This window comes from Aedes albopictus, chromosome 3, assembly GCF_035046485.1.
Source record: "Aedes albopictus strain Foshan chromosome 3, AalbF5, whole genome shotgun sequence".
Classification (NCBI taxonomy): domain Eukaryota; kingdom Metazoa; phylum Arthropoda; class Insecta; order Diptera; family Culicidae; genus Aedes; species Aedes albopictus.
The window spans coordinates 327,150,737-327,178,371 of record NC_085138.1 but is presented as its reverse complement, the minus strand read 5'-3'; the positions used below and the strand labels follow the sequence as shown (position 1 = coordinate 327,178,371).

The 27,635-nt window shown below is 40.3% G+C and overlaps 1 protein-coding gene across 1 annotated transcript; it reads right to left on the bottom strand.

Moving 5' to 3' along the window:
- Window positions 1-27,635, bottom strand: LOC109426936 (sodium-dependent nutrient amino acid transporter 1). Its single transcript, XM_019702502.4, has 6 exons — window positions 27,331-27,635; window positions 2,837-3,372; window positions 2,510-2,780; window positions 2,324-2,427; window positions 746-1,374; window positions 1-675 (listed from the first exon to the last, which is right to left on the bottom strand). The coding sequence occupies exons 1-6, from the start codon at window positions 27,379-27,381 to the stop codon at window positions 419-421; spliced, it is 1,848 nt and encodes a 615-aa protein (XP_019558047.3). The 5' UTR covers window positions 27,382-27,635; the 3' UTR covers window positions 1-418.

The following is a 27,635-nucleotide window of genomic DNA, read 5'->3' as shown; positions in this document are numbered from 1 at the left end:
TCTTAAACAACGACTAAATTATTTATTTCATTTAAATTTAAATAACTAGAACACATGAACGAAAACTATATATGTTAGAATTACAAACAATTGCTTCTTGTAAATTCATATGGGGGATGTGTGCCAACACTAATCTCACTCTCCCAAATTCACGCTATTAGAAAACAATCGATAACGGCACCAATTGATTCCGTTCTTTTCGTTTTCATACGTGCTCACTTCCAACAAAAAATACAAAGTCCTTTGTTTTTCGTAGGATGAAAGTAGGAGTCACATGCTTAGTAGGGGAACCAATACCCTGTCTAATAAGTATTATTCAGTGTCGAATTGGCCGTTTACGAAATGAATGCCTAATTTATTAGTACGCCTTAATCGATATCTATGAACTAATTCCACTAAAACACAACTGAGTATTTGATCAACTAAACAACTTCCGCTTGACGCAATCCATAACATTGCGATCTCGCGGTACCGTAGCCTCGTACTGTTCCACTTCCTCCTGGTAGCGTAGCCGCGTCTGCACCTCTTCTGGACCCCATTCGGGCAGTGGGCGAAACGATTTCTTCAACGAGGCCCACCACGAGTCTAGTGTTTTCGAGCTGCTCCGTGTGGTGGCGTACAACGCCCAGCCGGGTAGCTGGAGGACGGCCACAATGTAGATAAACCAACCGAGAACTGTGAATTGGAAAGGATAGCGGATACTGTTAATAACTGATGATTGTTGATTATTCTTGTTGGTTCTTACTGTTGTATCCTACGGGAACCTTAAAAGCCTCGTAATCAATGAAGCTCAACAGCAAAATGATCACGGTTACCAAAGGCGTCACAACTCCCCAGCAGATCCTCCAGAACAAGCTGGTCTCGATGCCCAGCATGAACTTGATATCCCTGCAGATGCGGTCCACACCGTAGATCCACGCCAGCGTAGCAAGTTCCAGCACGGCAAACGTCAACGTAACGTACTTAGCACCATAGTAATCCAAAATATCAAGGAAATCCAATCCTCCAGGCGTCAGATACACAATCCCAAAAGAAAACCCAGCCACGGCAACCGCCGACACAACCTGCCAGTTCTTCAACTCCGGGCACTGATCCTTAATCGCCGTAACAATGCTGGTCGTCACGCCCAGGTTACTGCCCAGCCCGACGATGAACAGCATTAGAAAGAACAGCGCCGAAAATAGCTGCGGCAGCCAGTCGAACTTGGCGATCGCGTCCGGATAGGTCATAAACGTCAGTCCAGCGCCACTTTTGACCACCTCCTGGATGTCTTGCTGCTCGGTGACGTATGCCAGGTTTCCAATCACGCCGAACACAATGCACCCGGCAATGATGGACGTGAAGGTGTCCAGCCAGGAAATGATGATGGCGTCCCTGGGGGAGGAGAGTTGGAGAGAAGATGAAGCGGTTACAGTGATAGCAAATAAGAAGACATTTAATTGCTCAATAGCAGAGATTGCTGTTGTAACTATTAAGAAACGGTAGATAATTGTGGTTAGCTTTATTTTCCCCAACAAATTGAAATCTAATCGGAAATCATTAAAAGTTAAACTATCGACAAGTGATTTATTTGGCTTCGTGGTTTTCTATGGAGTTAGCAGTTGTGTATCTCGATAAACGTTGTAGCACTGAAACATCAGCTTTCGGATAATAGAATTTAACTTGAAACTGACTTTTCAGTCTTAATAAAACTTAAATACAGTTATTTAATCTTTTCCGACGTTTCGGTCACACTTGAAACCATCTTCAGGGACTCAATTCTTGAAGATTCTTTGTCCAGTTTAATAATGTCGAACAGATAGTTTTCTTTTCAGTTTACGGTTGAGATTTGTTATCTGTGGTAAAACCCTTCCGGAATTTGACCGCTCTAAAATTTGACAACTTGTGCATGCTCGATCACCATTGCAATAACGGATCAAGTGAAAGGTGTCAAATTCCAGAGTAAATAAAAAGTTTTGAAAGAATAGTATTAGAGAAAGATGCTCACTTTCCTGTTAAATGTAAAAATAGGAAGAAAATTTAAAAAAATATTAGAATTTCATGTCACGGTACATAAAACGATGTTGCAGAACAGAAACATATGATCAGTTTGGAAAATAACACTGCCAAAATATTTTACAATCTTATGACAAAAAAATATAAAGAACGAACCCTAATAAATTAGATACCAACGAACACTGTGATTTCTTGTTATGAGTTTAAAATAACAAAATACACATAAATTTCAAATTATTACATAAAAAGTAAAGTACTAGTGGTTTAGCCAATATTGAACTGCCAAATACCATTTGACTATAACTACTGACTATAAATTTTAACTTACTTGTACACGTTGTTGGAGAAGTTGTTGAACGAGGCATAGGCGATGATCCCGCCAAAGCACACCGAAAGCGAGAAAAAGCACTGCGTTACTGCTTCATACCATACCTAAAACGTAAAATCAAACAAATGTTAGTTCGGTTGCATACCTTCAGGCCACACTAGTAGGTGCGACTGATTTATAACGTACCGTTACGTTCAGCAATTGATCCCACTGTGGCGTTAGGAAAAACAAAATTCCGTTGAATGCCCCATCTAGAGTGCACGCGTGGACGAACAGAATCAAGATGATCACGTACGGAAAGATGGCCAGGAAGTAGGATGCCTTTCCGGAACTTTTAATGCCTTTTATCAAAATGGTTGCAACGCACAACCATGCAAAGAGCAGACAAAGCACCAGCTTCCAGTCAGGGAGTCCAAGCCCCTCGTACAGAGATCCGTTTTGATGCATCACAGAATTTCTGGAAAATGTTCAAATGTTAGTCATAGATCGGAAATTTTACAATCTCTCACTTACTGAAAGTATAGTTCTGCGGAAGCTTTAGGTTTAATACTCGAGTTGAAAACGATTTGCCCAACGAAGTCTGAATCGACGCAATTGGGCCACGAAGGATCACATTTGGCCCACGGCAGTGCGGCATTGAACGACGCCACCAGATAGCGGAAGGTGATCGCCAGTACCGGGGTGTAGTACGTCATTACAATAAACATAGCGATTGATTGCGCCACCCCTATACCCCTCATGGCAGGACTCAGATCGTAGATCTTGACCACACCTCGACTCGAAAACTGACCCATCACCATCTCCAGATAGTAGATTGGTCTCCCCACGAGGAACAACACCACCAAATAAGGGATCAGGAAAGCTCCTCCTCCATTCTTGAGGGCAGTATACGGAAACTTCCACACATTTCCAAAGCCCACCGAATAGGCTATGCAGGACAACATGAACTCTACATCTTTTCCCCATTTGTCTCGGACCGGGGATGGTTTCTTGGCCACCGCACCATTCCCGTTTGCGGCAGTTGCATCCAATGCATTATTACTGTGGGTCTGCGAAACAAAGAAAGTTAAATAGGAAAAGATTAGCGGTGAGTGTCGGCGAATTGCATTATACTAGGTACGTACAATGCGTTTTATCATTCGTTATCAGTGCTGTTTGGCAGGCACATTCGACGACAATAAGTTGGGGTAAGGTCGTATGCGCGGGATATTGCTTTGTTTTTTACGAGCTACAAAGAAGCGCGATGCAGAATTCTTTGTTTATTTATTTTTTATTTTTGAAAAATGCTTTCTGTTTGACTCTCACATCCTATGTATGACATTGATTTCTGTTTTTTAAATCTGAGATTTTGTAAAATTGGAACATGGTAAAAATATCTCAGGAGCATGAAGGACTAGCGGCAAAGTTCCATTCAAATAAAAATGGAAAAATGAATCCCTCCAAACAATGCCTTCGAATCCAATAATATACACTGAAGTTTTTTTTTACGACGGTAATGGTACCGCGTTATTTCAAAAACCGTCTTAAAAAAACCGCGTTATTTCAAGAAATGTCGTAAAAAGTCAAGTCACGGTAGATGTGGTCCTGACTATTTAACGCGTGTTTTTGAAAAAAAAAACGCGGATTTTTTTACGATGGTTTCTGAAATAACGTGGTTTTTTTTTACGACAGTTTTTGTAATAACGTGGTTTTTTTTTACGACGGTTTTTGTAATAACGCGGTTTTTTGGGACGGGCCACGTAAAAAAACGCGTAAAAAACTTCAGTGTAGTGTACAGTCGAGTCTCCCATTAGACGCAGCCACTCACTTTACGCCCACCGAATTCAAACCTACAGTTTGATACAGATAAATGTATGTCGCTCGCTGTGTCCCAAAAATTATAAAAAAAAATGTCGGTGTTTAATGATAAATATGAGCCGATGATAGTTGTAACCATGTAGATAGTCAGTTTGATGTATTTAGCATTTTTGATAAGATTTTTTTTTGTGCAAATTAGGGCCTTACAAGAAGCTCCAACTCTCAAACTGCATTCAAAAACCGCATAACGAGAGACGGTTGACTGCGTATGTTAAATGTAATGTATCTTTGCTCTAATGTTGCATACCGGTTTTAGTTATCCCTTGAAAAAGGTCCAATACACGGGACCGAAACGTCGGGCTATGTCAAACTAGCCGTTTCAATGCTCTTAGACTGAGAAAGCCACAACAGTTCAACATTTTCTCCCAATCGTATGTCTTCTCCATAACTCCAACCGTAATCTGACTGAAATGTTTCAGATCTTTAAATGTTCATTGTATTTATTTACTCTATTTACTTTTTTCCCAAAATTCAATCTAAAAAAAAATGCTTGTACAATAAAACATTTCTAATAATATTGCGTTCATTTAATCCAAAGTATATTTTAACTTGTTGCCACTTTTAAAGTTGCTTTGAATACCTCGCTCTGTCCATAAACTACGTAGACTCAACTTTGGTAATCTCAGAACCCCCCCCCCCCCCCCCCCCTCGTAGACTTTCGTTCATACAACATTTTCGAAATTGGTCGTGAAAAGTGCTAAAAAAGAAGTATAAAACTTGAAATATTACTTGGGAATCTTGATGGAATCAAGACAATCTACAGATTTTTTCCAGAAAACCCAAACACTTACATGATTACTTAAAAAATTCTTGAAGACAATGAGGTGGAATCTTGTAGTGAAACTTATGTAAAAAAATATAGAATCCCCGAATAATTTCTTACTGAAACACCGACAGTAACTTCCAGTGAAATCCCTATATTCACACTCATAACAGATTTGCTGGCCAGACTCTGGGTAGCATTCTAGCTATTAATATGATCAGCAGAGATATTTACTTCTTTTAATCATAGGCTATCCTTCCTAGGGATTAGACGTGTGCGCCGCTGCGCCGCGCCGCCATCGCTGCTCATATTTTTTCTCGTCACGGAACAATATTTCCCACTCCGATGAGAAAATGACGGAAAATGTTGTTTTCTCGCCAGCACTTTACGAACTACCTGTTCAGACCTAATAGCAGTGTTTGACGCTATTTGAGATCTTTTATGAATCGTTTAGAATATTTTTTTTTAATAATTTCTTTTTAATTTTAGAAGTTTTAATTTGTAACTTTTAGAAGGTCCTCCAAAAAATTCATCGTTTCATTTATTTTTTTTTCTTCAAAAGTACTAAATGAGTTTTTTTTTAAATTCTTAAGGGTTATCAACAAAATTCTTGGCAGTATTCTCATGAGATCCACAAGCACATTTCCCTACACGTTCTTGGCATATCTCTTAGGAGGGTGTCCGGTCATTTGACCGAATGTCGTTTAGCCGAAAGCCACTTGGCCGAATGCCATCTGGCCAAATGCGGTTTGACCGAACTGTGATCAGAAGAATTCAGAGGAAATTTTGACATCCAAATATTTCATTCAAAACATTTTCCACGGATTCCTTCAAAAAAAAAATACATGTTTTTTTTTTAGAAATTCCACCAATATTTTCTTCTGAAATTTCTCTAGAGGAGTCTCTATAAATTTCACCAAGAATTCTTCAAGAAAACCATCCTCGCTTAAGAATTTCCTCCAAGGATTATTTCAGAAATTTTATCAGGGGTTTCTTTCAGAAAACCATCCATGGCTTCTTACAGCGTTTTTTCCTCAGAAAATCAAAACTGTACAATTATTTGTGAATGTATGTATTAAGTTGTCGCACTTTGCTTAACCCCCCTCTCCTTCCCGAACCATAGCGTAGTTTATGGACGTTCTCCCTTCAGAAATAACTCCAGAAATTCATGTATTAAGTAATCCAAGTTTTTTTTTTTCAGGAATTCTTCCTTCATAAATTCTGTCCGCAATTCTTCAATAAATTTCTTCAAGGCTTCCTCCGATCACATCTGCAGATTTGTTTTAAAGAGTTTCTTCTTCCATGGAATCTATCGAAAACTTAGAATAGGAACTTTTTAAGGACAAGGTACAGGGGATAGACAAAATGATTGGGACAGGCAAAATTTTCACTTTTCAAAAAATGTCCAATTAGCTGTAACTTTTCGAAAAGCGCATCAAATATTCTCAAATTTTCACTGTAAGTTGATCAACTATTTGTGTATCAGTGGACAAAATTTGGAAAAGATCGGGCTATTCTGCACGAAGTTATAAGCATTTTAGAAAAAGGTAGAACTATCCGATAGCCAACTTTGAGCTGTTATATCTCCGGATTCAATGAACCGGATGCAATGAAATTTTGTCCATTTATGACTTATATGATGAGCTCTGAAAAACGTTTGACTTAACTTGAAATTATTACCGAGAGAAAAAGTTATAGCGGTTTCATAAATTTTACGATTTTTTAGTAAATTGTTCTATTATTAATATGCATCCCATTACTTTTTCAATGAATTACCGCCCATGTTGTTACTTTCTTTCAAAACATATCTGTATTCAAGGCAATCAGAGGGAAAATTTGGTGTTTTTTTAGAAAATTAATCTAATCGTTATAATTTTCTTCCGTGTTAAGAATTTTCAGTTATGTCAAAAGTTTTTCAAAGCTCTATAAGCTATATAAGTTATAAATGGTCAAAATTTCATTGCATTCGGTTCATTGAATCCGGAGATATAACAGCTCAAAGTTGGCTATCGGATAAGTATAGCTTTTTTTTTAGAATCTTTATAACTTTGTGCAGAATAGTTCGATCTTTTTCAAATTTTGTCCACTGATACACAAATAGTTGATCAACATACAGTGAAAATTTGAGAATATTTGATGCACTTTTCGAAAAGTTACAGCTATTTGAAATTTTTTTGAGAGGGGAAAATTTTGCCTGCCCCGATCATTTTGTCTATCCCCTGTATTTAAAGTACACAGCTCAAATTTTCTCGAACACAAATCTAGAGAACCGTCAAACGGATCTGACTGAAAATGTAACTCATTGTTTACTGTGCGGAAGTAAGCATCAAGTTACATTTTCAGTCAGAAACGTTTAGCGGTTTTCTAGATTATTTTTTTTATTCTTTAACCACCCAACATAATCTACAGTTCTTTTGTACACTATAGGGCACTTTGTACAGTGCCTTAATGTATTCTATTCTAATTCTACTATATCGAACTGGTTGCCTTTGCGCTGCTGTTACTTTTCCACCCAGCCCATGATAGAATGATGAGCACGAGGATGTTGATGTGTGGCTCTTGTTCCTTTTTCAGTCTGATTGGGGGTCCATTATGAGTAGCCGTTAGCCGATATCCAAGTTTCCGTGTCCGTTAGCGCAAATGCTCAGAAAAGCGTCAGGTGTCAGCCGCTCTCGGATGGAAGAGCAACTGACGAAAAATTGCAAGTGCCGGGGCTGGGATTGAACCCATGACCATCCTCTTATGAAGTGAACGTGTAGGCACTACGCCATGGGCCCCGGCAATCTCTCTAAATTTGTGCACGAGAAAATTGGAGCTATGTACTCTAAATACCTTGCACTCAATGAAAATTCCCCAGTGGTTCCTTCAAAAAATTGTTCTGGGATGTCTTCAGATGTAAATCTAGGGGTGTGGAGCGGATCTGATGTGATGGTTAGAACACTTGACTATCACGCCGAGGACCTGGGATCGAATCCCACTCCCGACAAACCTCTTCCTTCGGAAGGGAAGTAAAGCGTGGGTCCCGAGATGAACTAGCCTAGGGCTAAAAATCTCGTTAATACAGATTAAAAAAAAAAACTCTAGGGGTTCCAGAAATTCCGCCAGTGGTTTCTTCAAATAATCTTCCATGGATTCCTTTAGTAATGCGTAAAGATATCTTTTTCCACGAACTCCTCCAGAAATATCTTCAAGACTTTCTCCAAGGATATTATTGAAAATTATCTCATGAATATCTCCAGGAATTCGTTCAGATATTCATTTATGTTTTTTTTTTCAGTCATTGCAGCAGGTATTTCTCTGAAGATTTCTGCAGAAATTTATATAGAAATTCCTTCACAAGTTGCCCCAGGTATTCCTCCAAGTAGTTCCTCAGAAATTTCAACAGGATTTAAACCTACTTTAAGAGTTTCTATTCAGATTCGTTAATAAATTCTGAAATTTCTTCTGAAATAATTCCTAGTTATTATCGTGAGATTTTCTTGAAACCTTTGCAGAGTTTAAGTGTTTCTCCAGATATTCTTACAGACATTTCTTTAATGATTAATCTAAATTTCTGCGGGAATTGTTTCAGAATATCTTCCAGGAATTTTTTAAGTGGTTGCCTCAGGACTTTTCCTAAATATTTATTAAACATTCTCATGGGAATTCCACCTAGGGTGTTTCCAAGTATTCCTCCAGGAATTTCTTCAGCAACTTCTTCTAGAATTTCAGGAATTTTTCAGGAATTCTTTCAGATATTCCAAGGATTAAAAAAATATCTTCAAAGGATAGCATCATAAATTCCTCCACGGATTCCTTCTAAAACTGCTTCAGGAATCTCCTTAGAAATATCTCATGAAACTCCATGAGTAACCAGTATTGACAGGAACGATATGCGGTGGTTTTATGTAATTGTTATTGGCGCGGCACAGGACTGCGCCAGTGCCCGCTATGTGCAATGACCGGGAGAGAAATTTGCTGACAGACAAAAAAAAATGTGGCAGCCAGGTGGAAGCAGCACTTGGAAGATTTGTTGAATGGTAGCGGCGAAGGAGCACCCAGGAACAGGATTAACATAATGGATGACGGTCAAGCAGTGGAACCACCAACACTGGATGAGGTTAAAAAGGCCCTTAAGGAGCTGAAAAACAGCAAGGCTGCTGGGAAGGACGAGATCCCGGTTGAACTTCTTAAGCACGGAAGCGAGCAGCTACATCAATCAATCCACCAGATTATTATAAAGATTTGGGAGGGTGTAGAATTGCCCACCAGCTGATTGGATGGCCTCATATACCCAATCTACAAGAAAGGGCACAAACTGGAGTGTGCCGATTACAGAGCGATTACCCTTTTAAATTCGGCGTATAAGATACTGTCGCGTGTCCTGTTCAACAGCCTGCGACCTCTTGAGGAGTCCTTCGTCGGCAAATACCAGTCTGGTTTTCGTGAGGGTTGATCAACGACGGATCAAATGTTTATCCTGTGGATGATCCTAGAACAATTTTGGGAAGATTACTTGCAGACTCACCATCTGTTCATTGAGTTTTAAGCAGCGTACAATTCAGTGAAAAGAAATGAGCTTTGGCAAATAATGTCAGAACATGGTATTGAGCTTGAACTTGAGCTTGATTGACCGCCCGTAGATGCTACTCCAGTACCGCCAGACCAGCTACACTCACACAATGAAGCAATGAGATTTCTGCCGGGGACTAAGCAGGCATCTTCAGTGTGTGAGCGTTGGTGATCTTCTATTTTTAGGCGACAATGGCGCCTGCCACGTCAGGTTGCAGGTCAATGTGGGAAAGGGTAAGGAAGTGATGATTGCAATCGTTTATATCCACATCTGACCGAATATACCTCTGCGCCAACACAAATTCATGCGGATGTCGGAGTGTTGGTGGGACTTGGTTGGCAGAAGGTTCACACATTGGTGTGTGTATACCAGGGTAAGGAGATAGAATTACGTGTTTTATTATTTTGAAGATGTGCGGCACAGTTCGCTTGATTACATAACTTGTAGGCGGTTTCTAATAGGATTGAGATACTGTGCTGTGAAGGTTTGGAAGGCTTTTTCAATCCGTTTCTGTTCTAGCGATGGCTATGAACATGTGAATATACATGAGTTGTATATATAGAGAGCAGAGAGAAAATATATAGAAAGATACAAAGTAGGAGCAAACGGACGGGCCAGGGATTGAACCCATGACCTTCTGCCTATCAATTAGAAGCGGTAGCCACTAGACCACCAAGCCCGTCCAAATAATGTCAGAACATGGTTTTCCGGCGAAACTAATTAGGCTGATACGCGCAATGCTGGATGGATCAAAATCAAGTATTCGGATCGCGGACGAAGTGTCTACGTCGTTTGTAACCTTGGATGGACTGAGGCAGGGGGATGCTCTTTCAAATTTATTGTTCAACATTGCACTTGAAGGAGCGATTAGGAGATCAGGCGTGCAGGAGAATGGCTCTATCATCACACGGTCGCACATGCTCCTCGATTTTGCGGACGATATTAATCTCATCGGCATCGATCGTAGGGCAGTGGAGGAAGCTTATGCTCCTCTGAAGAGAGAGACAGCGAGGATAGGCTTGACGATTAACTCTACCAAAACGAAGGACATGATAGCGGGTAGAGACAGAATTGATGGGGATGTGTTTGAAGTTTTTAAAAAATTTGTTTATCTTGGAACACTTGTGACATGTGACAATGACGTTTCTCGTGAAGTGAAAAGGCGTATTGCATCTGCGAATAGGGCCTTTTACGGATTGCGTAGCCAGCTTAGGTCCCGTAACTTGCAAACGCAAACAAAATTCGCTCTGTATAAGACGCTGATTCTTCCGGTTGCCCTCTACGGTCACGAAGCGTGGACATTAAAGAAGGTAGACTGAAAAACTTTTGGAGTTTTTGAGCGCAAAGTGATGCGGACAATTCTCAGTGGGAAACAAGAAAATGGAGTGTGGCGCAGACGCATGTATCACGAGTTGTACCAAGTGTACGAAGATGCGAATATTGTGCAACGTATAAAATACGACAGACTTCAGTGGCCTGGACACGTAGTGCGAATGTCGGAAGAAAGAATAGCGAAAACAATATTCAAGAGAGAACCCGGTAGAGGTAGGCGACTTCGTGGGTGGCCGCGAACTCGCTGGCTGCACGCGGTTGAAGAATATCTACGATCCTTACACGTTCGGGGAAACTGGAGGAACATCGCCCAAGACCGACGAAGATGGTGCTCTACTATACGCTCGGCGTTGGAGTAAAGTTACTTTGTAGCCAACAAGATATCAAGGTAACTTAAAAAATTCTTCATAAAAGGGATTTCTTTAGAAAATTTTCCACAGATTTATTTTTTTTTTTCAGAAATTCATCTTAATATTTTTTTTGGCAGCTATATTATCGCTCAATTAAAAATTAAAAATAAGCAATAAACTTGATCAAAATCGTCTAACACTTTGTATGGGTGGAGCAATAAAAATTTCGGTTTTTGTTGAATAACTGGCAATCCTATGGATATTTTTCAATAGTTTCTTGTGCAGATGATAAAAAGAAGGAAGATCTCTCTGTTGTCAAAGACTTTGATAGTTTTTATTATTATTTCTGTGAGATAGGGTCTTGTACCATTTGGGCAGGTGTACCTATTTTGGGCACTTGCCGCTATAACTAAGTCAATTTCAAACCGATTGATTTGAATTTTTGTACAGAGTTAGATACTGTACGTGCCTAACTCTATACAAAATTTCAAATCAATCGGTTTGAAATTGACTTAGTTATAGTGGCAAGTGCCCAAAATAGGTACGCCTGCCCAAATGGTACAAGACCCTATTGGCTATTGCTAATTTTTGACGTTTCAGTGCGCGTTGATATTTTAGTCATTTTTTTTTTCATTTCAGCGTTACTTTTGGAAATTTTTCCATGGATACCTCCAGGAATCAAGCCTAACTGAAACCTCTTGAAGGTTTCTTTTTGGAATTTCACATGCGGTTGCTTCAGAAATATCTCCTGAGATTCCTTCGAAAATACATTTAAAAATCTTTCAGATTTTAACAGAAGTATTTTATGAAATTTCATAATTTATACTGGAGAAATTATTCAAGGGTTTCCTTAAACAATTTCCAAAGAATTTCCTGGAGAGAATTCAATTTTCTGAAAGAATCTTGGAAAAAAAATCTAAATCAATTCGTGCAGAAATTGCAGTCAAAGATACTGAAGGAATTCATGAATACATGCCATGTCTCAATAAATTTCTAGAGGGATTCCTGCAGGAAGTTCTGAAGCAAACCCTGGCAGAGTTCCTGGAGATTTCTTGGAAGAACTTCTTGCAAACTGGCTGAAGGTATTAGTGGACAAAAACAAGAGGAATGTTTTTAGAAAAATTAAACAGCAGAAATTTAAACAAATCTGGAAAAATCTTGAAGAAATTACCAGAATAATTTCTAAAGAAATTGATTTTTGCCTGAAAAACTGAAAAGTGCTCTGCAGTAATTAAAAAAATCTTGAGGTATTCCTGGAGAAACACCAAAAAAAAACTAAAGGGACTGAAGGGAAAGAATTTATTGAAAAATCTCTTTAAGAATTCCTGTAAAATTCTCGAGATAATTTCTGGAAGAATCCCTGAAGATAGGTTCTGGTAACTCCCAAGAGAAGTATATGAAGTTTCTCCAGGAGGAATATCCGATAATCTCCTGAATACCCGGAGTAGAGATGCCAGTTGTTTTTTAATCTGTATCACTGTTTTCAAAAATCTGTATCCCATACAAAAATAAAATAGCTTAAAAATCTGTATTTTATATAAAACTAAATCCGTACGGATGCTGAAAAATCTGTATAATACAGATAAATCTGTATATATGGTATCCCTGACCCGGAGGAACCTCTTGAGAATTTCCTACAAGAATCTCTTGAGGAATTACTGAAATAATAACTGGAGCAATATCTGATGAAGAAATTGTTAGACGAACTCCTCTTCAATCTGTTTTCTACACGAATTGATTTTTAAGGGAAAACTGGAGGAATATATAAACATACAGCTGGAGGAATATCTCAAAGAGTGCTAGATGATTTCCTGGAAAAATATTGAATGAAATATTTTAGGAATTCCTGGAGGTATATTTGGAGGTTCTCATAAAAAAAAATTTCTTGCAATAATTTTATAATAAGCCGTAATAATATTACACTCAGGAGTTTTATCCGCATTACTATTTTACGGTATTTGTTGAGGAATTATTAGAAGAATATGAGAAGTAATTTCTAAGCAACTCCTTGATCCTTCGGTCATTGATTCTTATTAGTCCTTTGATTGATATTTTCCTTTATCTAGAATGAAAACCACAAAATATTTGTCACATTTATAATTTTTAAACCATGGTTACCTCGATTTCATTCAAAGATTCTCTCAAAAATTTATGGCGTAATTGGGTTTTTAAATTTAGAAAAATTCAATGATTTTATATTTTTAAACAAAAGAGCACCTTTTTTTAAGCCTCTATGATTTTTTTCCAGATTTTTAGAACTTCGTTTTGATACCTAAAATCAATTTCAAGAAGATTTATTCAAATCACCTTTTGACAGCTGGGCAACTGCTTGACAGCTCCGCCCAGTACAAAATCCGACGAGGGGTGATTCGACAAATCCCTCCCATACAAACTTCAAATTGGTTTTTAAATAGGTTCCCGGGCTCCAAAATTCATGAAAATTTGGATTTCGGCTCAGTTTGGCGTGCAGATTCAGAATATGGAATTATCTCAACATCGCTTAAAAAGCCAATTCTCGTAGGGATTGTTTTCATTAAAACCCTTGATTTGCTTTCGTTCTGTAAGGACTGCATCGTTAATTATGAGTACACCTGAAAATTGCTGTATTTAAAAATGTTTTATTGATTTTGTAAATTAAATTCAATTATAAAAGACAATTCACACCGTCTTCAGCCGAAGGCTGCACAGACTGAACACATTACTTACATTAGACAACGGACAACACACAGAACACCCAGTGGCCCAGTGATGAATTTTTCGCTTGACGAAAAGTTTCCACCGACTGGAGCGGGAATCGAACCCACACTCCGAAGCTTACGATACGTCTAGACGACTGCCGTCCCCAACCGCACGGCCTCGAAGCCCAACAATTATATTGTTTATTGACCATCAGAAAATCCCATGACATCATTGTACACACTACGAAAAAATTTTGTAATTTTGTGTCATTTTACGCCGACATATGACAGCGAGCAAAATGACACGGAATTAAGTTCGATCTTATTTTTACTCGAACCGTTTTCATGTAATTTTACAGCTTCTGTGTTGTCAACATAACCTCACTTTTTCCACTGTGGATACCCAGTACTCGCCACCCTGGTCCTTCACAAGGTTAAAAGAAAACAATAAATCTCATTGAAACCATCTTTATTCGTTCATATACCACTGCAATAATCATAACCGTATTACAAGTGCAAAGTCTTTTCTATTTTTGCACTTCAAATTTGCCACACAATACGAGAAGGCTTCTTCCAGCTTCTTCCGCAATTGGCTGCTCCGCTATTGTATGATGCTGGCTAAGATGTTCCGGCAGGTTGCAGCAGGCCATGGCACTCGCTGTCCTTTTTCTCACTTTGATTTACGACGATGCACTATTTTCACCAAGGTAAGTAAAAGGAAGGTAATCCAATATGTCAGATTCCACCATCCGCCATATTGGAAAACCTAACGACAGCTGGCAAGTTTGTATTCAATTTTTTTCACTAGGGAGATGACAAACAAAAACTTTCAGCCCTAGCAACGTAGCAACCCCACAGAAACCATGCACGCTCAACTTTCTCAGCACTAAAATCGGACTAACTCCATGACACTCATCGAGTGTTTCCTACTTACACGGATTGCAAATTAGCTCGTACACCCACTCACGCAAATATTTTGCAATATTTTCGGCAAAGCAATCTCTTTTGGTTAAGAAATCACCATTGTATTCATAATTAACACAAATGCGGGAGCACGAGCAAATTTTGAACCTGGGGGAATATTACTCATTTTATGAGTGCCATGGAAATATGTCAACATTGGTTATCCGTGTTGAGAATGTTGTTGCCGATGCGGCGCAGCAACGCTTCTGTAGCGTTCTGCAGCATAAACAAACTGGCCGGCTGTCACCTCCATCCCCCCGCAGTGTGCCGCACTCCCCGCATCCACTTACTGCTTATACGCTAACACCTTCCTTATAAACATCTTGATTTTCACAATCCATTTGAAGATGTTTCGACCGATCACAAATTGCTTCGAACGACGTTTGACGTTTCACCGTCCGTAAACACATGTTGTGTTATTAGTCATGTAATTTTGTGGCGCAGAGAACTGGAAAATAAGTGCCATTGTTGAATTTTGTGGGAAATCATCTAAAACTAGTGGAATATAAATCTGAAAATGTTGCGTTTCACGTTCGCATCATAAAAGACACATAAATAAGTTATATGTTTGGTTTTGTCACAATTAATTACGTCAATTTAATCAATTGCGTCACCATTAAAATTGAGATTTATTTAGTGTGTATATTTAATTTTTCGTGGATCTTGCCACCTCTCGCACTTTCTTCTTGGTGTTCTTCATAAGGTTTTGAACAACCGTTCTGACGATGGTTTTGCATGGGTTTGTAGTAAATAGCGCCAGGTAAATAGATCACTGATGAAAACTAGGTCACGGGAGCAAACCTAAACTGCTGACCTACTGACCCACTAACAAAATGTAAATAAAGCGACTGAGACGACGTCGGATTTGACAGTAAGTAAATAAGCGAAAACACTCTGAAGAATAAACACCTAAAATAGGCCTTTTCATGTGACAGATCCGTGCATGCATTTGTTTACAAAGCTTGAACAACAGCTGCTAACACGAACGTGTCATCTTCATAGAAGAACTGTCAAACGCCCGAAAAATCAGCTGATTTAAGACGTCACATGAAAAGGCCTATTACACGCAGCATGAGCGTCGGTAAAGTAGTTTCAAGACATGGTTAGAATCAGGGCTTGACTACAAGAAAATTCCATACACGGAGAAAAGGAACGAAACGCATTAAAGAAAAAACGCAAAGTTGAAACGTGAGGAAACGATCGTGGAACGCAAAGAGCGATTGTGGAAGCTAAGCGGAAATGAAAAACGCGAACAACCGAACAAGAACGGAGTGTTCGATGATTCAGTGTTCGAATTTTGGCGAGAACGGAGGTGTCCGAAGTTTTAAGGAAGATTTTCAGTTTTTCGGGTACAGGCGTGTTCAGTGGTGTGAAAAAAATGTTAAATTACGATTGGGAATACGACATGGCGCAATCGGTGGGTAAGTATCCTACGAGGAAAAGTGAATATGAATTATAAGGATATGGATAGTGAAAAATTTGTTCAGAAATTTTCGTTATTCCATGCGAAGGCGCATGCGGAGGAAACATGTGAAATGATTTTTTCGAAAAAGTTCATCCATTAAAAAAAAAAAAAAAAAACATGAGTGTACTGGAATCACTTTTTTTGGAAAATTCTCAGGTGGAAAACATGAGGGGGGTTTAGAATTCAACGATTTCGTAATTTCCATTCGGAAAAAAGGGTGGAATGTAAAATCGTAATTCCTATGTGGGAAAACATGGGTGGATTTGACTATTTTAGTAAATTCGTGATTCCCATGGCAGAAAAACCATGGGTGGATTAAAATGCTACGATTTCGTAATTCCCATGTGGAAGAAAACATGGGTGGAATAAAATGCAATGATTTCGTAATTCCCATGTAGACGACAACATGGGTGGAATGGAAAATCGGAAATTGTAATTCCCGTGTGGAAAAACATTGATGAACTTCGCAATTTGTAAAATTCGTAATTCCCATGCGGAAAGAAAACATGGGTGGAATAAAATGCAATGATTTCGTAATTCCCATGTAGAAGACAACATGGGTGGAATGGAAAATCGGAAATTGTAATTCCCGTGTGGAAAAACATTAGTAAACTTCACAATTTTGTAAAATTCGTAATTCCCATGTGGAAAAAAACATGGGTGGAATAAAATGCAATTATTTCATAATTCCCATGTAGAAGACAACATGGGTGGAATAGAAAATCAGAAGATAAATTTATTGGTAAAAAAAAGAGATGAAGAAGACATTAAAATAATAATGAAACCTGAAAATATTCAAGCATTGCTGAATGAGATGCTTAAGATAGTCGATAACTGACCTAATTGAGGGTCTTTTATTATTACGATTTCAGACAATCTGCAGCCGAAAAAGAAGAGGAAGACCAAGGCTAAGCTTCTGGAAATGGCTCGAAAGTTGGCGGCAGAGAAGGCTAAGTCAGCGGCGCTTGCGAAAAGGCTAAAGAGAAGCAAGAAGAAGAATCAAGATTTGGTAACAACGAGGAACCAACAGTTGGCAACAGATGGGTGGTCCACAGCTGGTGCTGGCTCATTCCAGGTCGAAGACGAAAGCGATTCCGCCAGTACGATCAACGCAACTGAAGCAGATGGTGTGCAGGCTATCTCGAAGAATGCGGAAGAGAATCAGTTGGCAGCTGAAGAGGGTTCGTCAAGTACTGGTGGCACATTACATCTAGATGGCGGAAACGAGTTCTCCAGTACGCGCAATGGGACCGATGCAGACAGAATGCGGATGAACTGGAGAAATATGACAGATAACAGTCGCGAGGGATCCAGATTCTTGTCGTCTATGAACCAGCTCTCGGTTGCATCCATTAACGTACCGGAATGCAAACCAGCAGACGATGGGGACATTCATAGACAGACATATGAGCTCTGGAAGGATCTCTTGATCGATTCGATGAATTTGGCCGGAATCGATGACGAACATACGATGTTCACGGTGTTCAAAGTAAAGGCAGGAATCAAACTGCTGGAAATATTTCGGAACACCAAGTCCCACCAGGACGATCCGGATGTTATAACAAGGCCGTTCTCTAACGCCATGCAAAGACTCAAGTCTTACTTCGGATCAGGGTCCGACATCATGCTAATGCGTAGGAAGCTAGCACTGATGTCCCAGAAAGTGGATGAAACCGACTTGGCGTATATTACAAGAGTCGGATCAATGGCTCGTTTGTGCGGCTACGATGAAGGAAAGGAGTTTGAAGAAATCGTTGCGACCGTTGCAGAACACGCGCGTCACAAGGAGGTTCGTATGACGGCTTTGAAGATGCTCAGCAAAAGGGGTTCCTTCACCGATCTCGTTGATAAGGTGCGGGAAATCGAGTCCATAAGATTGAACGAAGAATATGTTTTGCGAAAGCGGGGACGGACAGATCAAGCGTCGGTGGCGGCGGTCAGCATTCCTTTTCATCGTCAGTCAGGATTCCAGGATCGATATGCTCCTGTTCAAACACAAGCAGCTACCCGGAACGTTTCAAACCGTCGTCAGCAAAGGTTCATGGATCGTTATCAAACAAGGCCTCATCCGTATCAACGGGGAATGCAAAAGCCACGAGAAGGTTGGCGGGCACCACGCGGTGTGCCGTACAGATCAGGCGAAGCGATGCCAAAATGCTGGAGATGTGAAAGTTTTTCTCATTCGGCGGATGATTGCGGCGCCAAGGATAAAGTGTGCAACTTCTGCGGCAAGCTTGGCCATATTCGTCGTGCTTGTCAGGCTCGTTCCATGAAAACCGAATCACAGCGTTCAGTAAACAGTCGTGATGAGTCACCGAAAGGGGTAGCAGCGGTGGAGAAGTTCGAAGACGTACCTGTGGATGATGGAAAAGTGAGTGAATTGGATGAAAGTTAAATGAGAATGGTGACAATTTCACTCATCTGGTCCTTATTAGTTAACAATCATTAACTGGACCTGTTTTTCCTTAACATTTGTTTTAGTATATTTATATTACTTTAAAAAAAAATGAATTCGTTTGAAGTAACATGAGATTGTTAAATCTACTCAACTAAGTATGTAATACATTGAATTCACTTGCTTAATGCAAATTATACTACTTAACTCGCACTGACAATGTGATATGGGAAAAAAAATAAATAATAATAATAATAGTAAAAGAACTAATGATTTATTTTTTTAATGCTAAACAATTGAGAGAAAAATATGATGAGTGAAATGCCATCAATGCATGTTCTATGAGATCTCATAATGAGTATTATCGATAGGTTGAGCGATCGAATTTCAACGAAGGGCGAACAACTCCAGCCATACACGTGGAAATTAAACTCGAAGAGACGTCTCGGCCCGTATCGACCAGTGAGAATGAGACCAGGGAAAAGACATACCACACGCCTGATTATGAGCAAACAGGACTAATACTGCACACGGGTGCGGAATTGGTACGACGGGTAAGTGTCGCAAAGAGAATATATGAACATCAATCTAACTTACTATACTATAACTAGATTCGGTCGACTCCAAGCGATTACGACGAAGGGTACATAAACGCCAAGGTAGCAGGTATGCTCTGTATCTTCCTAATCGATTCGGGGGCGCAGGTGAACACCTTCACTGAGAAAATGTTTGAAAAGTTACTTGCCAACCCTGAATCCAGTAGGGAAGTATTCAACATCCGAAACGCCGGTGACCGTCCGTTGAAGGCATATGCGACGGAGAAGAGCATTGACGTCCTGGCCACATTCGAGGCATATCTTCATATTACGGACAACAGACCGACGCTATTAGAAAAGTTCTACGTCGTGAAAGAGAACCGGGCGCTTCTTGGTAGACCCACTTCTTCTAGGTACAACGTGCTAATGCTGGGACTTAAAGTACCGGTACAAACGGAAGAGGACAATACGAATAGGCTGTTCATGGACACTGGAGACATCGCATCGATTCAAGCTGATCAGGTCTTTCCAAAATTCAACATTCCACCTGTGAAAATCTACTACGATACGACCAAACCACCGTGCAGGAACATTTTTTCGAACATTCCCTTGGCGGTCAAACCATTGGTCGAGAAGAGATTAGAGGGACTAGTCTCGGCGAACATTATAGAACCTGTCATCGAAGGCATGGACACATCGTTCTGCTCCTCAATGTTGGTTGTCCCGAAAGGGAAAGATGACATTCGCTTAGTCATAGACCTCCGAGGACCGAACCAGTACATACATCGTACGCCGTTCGCAATGCCTACCATGGAGAAGATCCTTGCGGAGCTAAATGGTGCGCAGTGGTTTTCAAGGATCGATTTGGCGAACGCCTTTTTTCATATGGAGTTGGACGAGGACTCGCGACACCTCACCAATTTCTTTACGGAATTTGGCATGTTCCGTTGCGTAAGATTACCGTTTGGCCTTTGCAATGCGCCCGACCTTTTTCAGGAGGCCATGCAAAGGAAAATCTTAGCTGGATGCAAGGGGTGCAAGAATTACCTGGATGACGTACTAGTCTTCGGGTTGACGAAAGCAGAACATGATGAAAACCTCGCCGCGGTGCGTGCATGCCTCGCAAATCACAACGTAAAGCTGAATGAGGACAAATGCACTTTTGGTAGCCAGTGTGTGACATTCCTCGGGTTCACTCTTACTCCAGAAGGATGGATGATTGAAGAAGAAAAGATCGAGGCCATCAAAAACTTCCGTAAGCCTACCTCATGCGCGGAAGTGAAGAGTTTCTTGGGGTTGATCACCTTTGTGGACAAGTTCATTCCCCATCGCGCCACCAAGTCGGAATATCTTCGGTCGCTTGGATCGTCCGACGTATTTTACTGGACCGACAATGAAGAGAAGGAGTTCAACTATTTTAGGGAAGAAGCTCTGAATACAATCAAACGATTGGGGTTCTACAGTCTCAACGATCGAACTGAATTGTTCGTTGACGCATCCCCGGTGGGACTAGGAGCGATTCTGGCACAGTACAACGCAGAAGGAATCCCGAGAATAGTGGCATGTGCATCAAAATCTCTGAGTCCAACTGAGCAGAGATACCCACAGACTCAGAAGGAAGCCCTGGCTGTTGTATGGGGCGTGGAAAAATTTTCGTTTTATTTACTGGGTCGCAGCTTCATCATTCGGACGGACGCGGAGGCGAATCAATACATTTTCAACTCCAACCATAGACTGGGAAAAAGAGCGGTGTCTCGAGCGGAAAGCTGGGCCCTGAGGCTTCAACCGTATGACTTTACCATCGAGAGGGTTCCCGGTTACCAAAACGTGGCGGACGCACTGTCGAGGTTGATACCGGCATCACAACAAGATAGGCCATTCGATGATAACGAGGACAATCATTACCTATATGCGCTGGATCCCAGTTGTATGCAGTTGACTTGGAGTGAGATTGAAGTGGCTTCGGACGAAGACAAGGAGTTAGAGAAGGTACGGGAAGCGATTTCATCTAGGGTCTGGATAGCAGAACTCCGTGGGTACGAGGCACAAAAGAAAAACCTACATGCCCTTGGCTCCCTCGTATTCAAAGACGACAAAACCGTTCTTCCGGCTTCACTACGAAAGAAGGCTTTGCAGTTGGCACATGAAGGACACGTCGGCGAAGTTGCGACTAAGCGCATAATGCGGCAATTCTTCTGGTGGCCGCGAATGTCTACGGACGTGTCACGATTCATGAAAAACTGCGAAACGTGTACTTTACTATCCAAGAGGAATCCACCAGTACCACTCAGCAGCCGATCGCTACCGGAAGGTCCTTGGGAAATTTTACAAATCGATTTTCTCTCGGTCCCAAATTTTGGTTCTGGTGAGTTACTTGTGGTAATCGATACCTATTCTCGCTTTCTGAGTGTTGTAGAGATGAAGGGCTTGGATGCCGAGAGTACTAACCTGGCCCTGTGCGAGGTGTTCCAAATGTGGGGGTTCCCGGTTGTCATCCAGAGCGACAATGGACCACCATTTCAGAGCGCAGCGTTTACGCAGTTTTGGCGTGATAAGGGTATCGACATCCGAAAAGCAATCCCGTTAAGTCCGCAGTCAAATGGATCAGTTGAGCGGCAAAATCAAGGAATAATAAAGGCACTGGCTGCATCAAAACTTGAGAACCGGAATTGGCGGCTGGCTCTGCGTGAATATGTACACCGTCACAATACGTTGGTCCCACATTCCCGCTTGGGCGTGACCCCGTTTGAAATGATGGTCGGCTGGAAATATCGGGGAACATTTCCTAGTTTGTGGTCCGGCCAAGAAACTAACTGTCGGGACCAACAAGACCTGGCCGAGAAGGATGCAGAAGCAAAACTTGCTAGCAAGAAATACGCCGATTCAACTCGAGGAGCCAAGGAGTCCGATATTGGCGTAGGTGATACCGTACTGTTGGCCCAGACGAAGAAAGGCAAGGTAGATCCGACTTTTTCGTATGAACGGTACACTGTGATTGCGCGAGAAGGGGCTAAAGTTGTCGTCATGAGCAAATCCGGATTACAGTACAGCCGCAACGTACGGGAAGTCAAACGAGCTCCTGAGACGGAACATGACAACACATCTACCGTTTCTCCCCCTGTCGGAACTAGCGATGAAGGTGAAACTGAATCAGCAGTCGGGGAAGGCCAAGCCATTCTACCAGGGGAGACGTCACATCAACCAGAACCGGAATCCGCAAACGACGTTCCAGAAGCGGCCTCTTCCAGGAATCTTCGTGAACGATCAGCAATCAGACGTCCAACGCGATTCGATGATGGCTATGTTTATCGGGTGTTCTTCTAACGATTCCCTAATAAATACATGGAAAAGAAAAAGAATGATTGAAATTTGATAACGAAATTGAAATTTGTGTTAATTGATTGATGTTTAATAAACCAAAACTCTTGATGCTTTAAAAATGAGGCGGTTACTTTGTTTTCACTTACTTGACACTTGAAACCTTCACTGCTGCCGACTTTTTCGGATGTGCTGCAACTCTTTCGTTTTTTGCCAGTGAAAGAGTAGAGGTAAGATGAGATGTAGTAAATAGCGCCAGGTAAATAGATCACTGATGAAAACTAGGTCACGGGAGCAAACCTAAACTGCTGACCTACTGACCCACTAACAAAATGTAAATAAAGCGACTGAGACGACGTCGGATTTGACAGTAAGTAAATAAGCGAAAACACTCTGAAGAATAAACACCTAAAATTACACGCAGCATGAGCGTCGGTAAAGTAGTTTCAAGACATGGTTAGAATCAGGGCTTGACTACAAGAAAATTCCATACACGGAGAAAAGGAACGAAACGCATTAAAGAAAAAACGCAAAGTTGAAACGTGAGGAAACGATCGTGGAACGCAAAGAGCGATTGTGGAAGCTAAGCGGAAATGAAAAACGCGAACAACCGAACAAGAACGGAGTGTTCGATGATTCAGTGTTCGAATTTTGGCGAGAACGGAGGTGTCCGAAGTTTTAAGGAAGATTTTCAGTTTTTCGGGTACAGGCGTGTTCAGTGGTGTGAAAAAAATGTTAAATTACGATTGGGAATACGACAGGGTTGACCCAGTTTTTCTTGAATTTGGTGACGTCCTCTGCTCCTCTATACTTTTTCTGTAGTTTCCCTTTCATCAAAGTTAGCTATTTCTCAACGGGCCTTATTTGCGGGCAATTTAGAGGATTCATTGTCTTTTCTACAAATTGAACATTGTTTTCTTCATACCAGCCAAAGAGTCACGTGCATAGTGGTAGGATGCCAAATCCGGCCAAAATAATGTAGAACCTTTGTGCTTTCAGATGAGTGGCAGAAAAAGTTTCTGGAGACATTCATTCCGGCATATACCGACGTTCATACTCAGGAGGGTTAAGAAAGGCGACGATTTCATACTACATTGACAAATTATTTACCAAACCAACACATTCTCCCAATTTTTCCGCAAAAAAATCGATTTCTACTAAATCTTAACATCCGTGCTCCGCTTCACAGTGAAACATTGTGCCCCTGGAAGTGCCTTGTAGTCCAATTTGACATACGTTTCATCATCCATGATTATGCACATGTAATTTTTGCTCAAAACATCGTCGTACAGTTTCCAAGCCCGAGTTAGGTATCACGTAATCCGCCAGAGTTTAAATGCGTTTTGGACATTTCTGTTTTGGGTAGGTCTTTAGGTAATTACGCTCCTTCCCGAGCAGGAACGAATAACTGATACACGGAGAAAAATCAGTTTAGTTTGAAACAACAAACACGTTTGTTGATTTACAAACCAGAAAATTGGTTGTAAAGAAACCAAATTTTGTTGACTCAAACTATTTGGTTTGGTTTGAAACAAACAACGAATTTAGTTGTTTTTACTAATCACGGTTTTCTCAAGTATTGTGATTTCAAACCAACGTATTTGTTATTTTCTAACATGAATTCAGTTTGTTTTCACCGGATTTCCAGTTGTTCCTTTCCAGTTAAAAATCTAAGAAACAAACCAACATACTAGATTGAACCAACAAATACTGCCGGTTGAAATGAACTAAACTTTCATTTGGAGATCAAACAACCGGATATTTCGTTCATTTTAAACTAAAATCTCGGTTTGTTTAAAAATTGTAACGCCGACACCGCTCGCACAAGAACTGCCTTTGTCAGTCATCCAGTCATCTGAAGGTAATCGTGTGCGTACGTGTAAGCAAGCTCGAAAGATAAATTCAGATCAGAAAGTTTCAAGGAAAGTTTTTAGGAAATTAAGACAAAATATGAGTCAAGTAAGTTTTTGATTATTGGGTTGATATTCTGCATGATATAAAAACATTGTTACTAAATTGAAATCAATTTCTTCCCACCAGCATAACAAGCACCATGGCGGTGAGCTCGGAGGTGAGAGTTGGAGTTTTTTTTTTCGGTTTTTCCCACACAGCGAAACTCGTTTGATGAGAAGAAGGACGTGTGCGTTAAATCGGTGTCGGAATTAGACCGGATTTTTCAGTGAGGCGAATTCTAGAAACATTAATATTTCGACCGGATGTATAATAGTGGTCTCGCTACTAGGGTTCTACTTCTAGCGGGATTCTGAAGGTCCCGTTAAATAATTCACAAATCCATCACCTGTGACTTATGCACAGTGGGTTGAAAAAAGTGTAAAGTTTGAACATTTTAGCGATATTTTAAATAAAATGGGACACATTTTACACCTTCATTTGGAAATTTCAATTTTACGTCATCACAGAAAGAAAATGCAGAACCCGGGGGGAGCAGCGGGGAGCTGTAAGCAACGTAAAAACAACAAATTGGTCGGTCAATTCAACAACCAAGCCTCGTTTAATTTGAACTTTATTCCGGTAATTTCAACTGATACATTTTGGTTTGAAACAACTAATATTGATGATCATTTACAGAGCTGTCATATGGAACAACAAACATTTTTGTTGTTTTAAATGGATATTTGTAAAAATAACTGGAGATTGTGAAAATCCATCAACATGATATTTTAGTTTGTTTTAACTACCCTAGGCAGTAAAATCGAACTAAACTATCGTTTGTGCCGAAGTTAACATTGAATTCCGGTTGAATTAAACTGAAATTTGTTTGTTTTTACAAATATTTTTTCTCCGTGTACATAACTGTAGAATACCAAAGTCAGGTATCATACCAAGACAAGGTATTGGTCGGTTATCCCGGCATTGAAAATAGCAGGTTTTGGTATTGTGTAGGTATTGGTGTCGTTGTCAATAAATACCTCGACGAGTTATTGGTTTGGTATTGAGGACTGCTTGAGGTATTAGGCAATTATGGAAAAACCGCCATTTGTGTGGGAAAATCTTCGGGTATTATTGAGGTATTGCAATACCTGATGTCATTATTCACGTGGTATTCATAGAATACACTCCAGTTATTATTTTAGGTATTTTACCTCTTGTGCAGGGCTTTTCAATACCTCATTCAGGTTGTAGGTATTCGGTTTTCCATACCTGAATTTGGTATTCTGCAGCTATTTTCTCCTGCTCGGGTTGACGCGCTGAACCATACCAAGAGTCGTTCTACACTTTTTTGCGCAATTGTTGATAAATACCTCCTACATATTGGGTTTCTCATTAATGTTTAGACTACTGTGATAATTTGAGAATCCACTGAATCATCATTTCCCAGCGAAATTTCACACTAATCCAGCTTATTTTGTTTACCTGTTGTGCATCCGACGCCCCTGTCTTGAACTCAACCGAACTTGTGCATGCCAGCCGCTGCGAAGTCGTGTGTGAAATTCGACTGTGATGATAATGAATTTCGGCCGAGTCTAAATGGGTGCAAATGTCGCAATATTTTCCTCAAACGATTTTGCAAATTTTGCTGTCCAAATTTGACTTGGACGCACTTGTTTTTTTGTCGCGTCCGGATGAGTCTTTCAGTGAGTTATGCATACCGAATCATTTGATAGCATTTTGGACAACAAAAACCCTAATACATTCAACTTTTGCTGATTTTCTTAGCGATTATCATTTTTCATTGCGGTACATGGCCACAATCGCTTTTCTCTTCTCATCCGTAAACCCTCGCATTGTTCCGCTCGAGGAAAAACTTTATCTTTTAATGAAGGTTATCGTTTGTTTACAACGTTAGCAACACATAGACACAGAGCAGTTGTCAAAATAAGGCATAGTCTTTTTAATATAGAGCCTTAAAAGTTATGAGTACACATTAACGATACAGTCCTTAGTAAATCTTAGTAGGCAGAGGTAGGAAATGATAATACCTACTTTGGATATAGAGAACAAATTATTCTGTGTTGACGTTTTGAAAGTTGCAATTCACGGCCGATTACGCCGCTACCGAATAGGGCGTCCAGCGCACGGTGTCAAAATTTCGAGTATTATCGAACTTTAATGTACCTCAGTTTTTTTTTTTCATAGAATATCAGAATTTTGGCTCTAAAGTATAAATGGAAAGTATAAAAATATAAAATAATAAAATTGATTTAGCTAATTTTAGCATTGACTCATCAATATCTGCTACTGCTTTACGGATTATTGAAAAGCTTTTCAGTTGATCATTAGGCGGCTTTTCATAAATCATTTTTTTATAAGCATAAAAACGAGTTTTTCTTTGTCTTCGTAATTACTTCCATAGGATATCTCACACTAATATGAAACAAGACATCCTGGCTTGCAGTTCACTCACTTTTCAACAATCAATCAATTTTCTAATTACACACAATCGCTTCGATTGATGTCGCTCTTCTTAGATGTTACACCATGTCATACCGACCCGGCATCACTTGTCGCATTTGTTAACGGCGCCTAAACGCGCATTTTATTTGCATGCAAACTATTGCGAACAGCCGGATCAAAACAGAACACACCACTGTGGCGATGGCCATATATCGGAAACACGTTTTAGTCGTTTGGGTTTGCCAAGTACTAAACTTCACGTGCCAACACTTTCCCAACGTGCTCGGGGAATTCCCGCAAAATGTACAGCTGATGGGGTTTTACTTTGCGCAAAACTGGTTGATCGGCAGGGTAATATTTATTTAGGCAATTCTTTGATCTGATCAGCAATGTTGCGAAACGATACACTCACTTGGTACAAATTTTCAAGCGTAGAACTTACCACTGCACTGAGATCAACTTGAGATTCTGCGATGTACGTTCGGTTATCCATAACTTGTTTTTTGGCTTCTCTAAGGCTTAGTCAAACGGTAACGAGTTTTCTTCGCACTTGCTTCTGGACGACGATTTTCTTGCCGGTGAGATCTGTTCAATAATTTAATCACACATCCGAGCACATGGGCACCTGTCGAACAACTGATCTCTGCAGTCCCAACTTTAACGATTAAGTTTATAGTGGCAGCGAGAGCAGTTCGTACCGTACTGTTGCCATTTATGACAACATGAAGGTTCTGTGATGAACATTGA

Coding starts and splice junctions, on each gene's coding strand:
- LOC109426936 (XM_019702502.4), bottom strand. CDS start 27,381: ATGGATAACCGAACGTACATCGCAGAATCTCAAGTTGATCTCAGTGCA. Junction 3,373..27,330: donor AAGTTGATCTCAGTGCAGTG/GTAAGTTCTACG, acceptor TTTGTTTCGCAG/ACCCACAGTAATAATGCATT. Junction 2,428..2,509: donor ATCAATTGCTGAACGTAACG/GTACGTTATAAA, acceptor TTTACGTTTTAG/GTATGGTATGAAGCAGTAAC.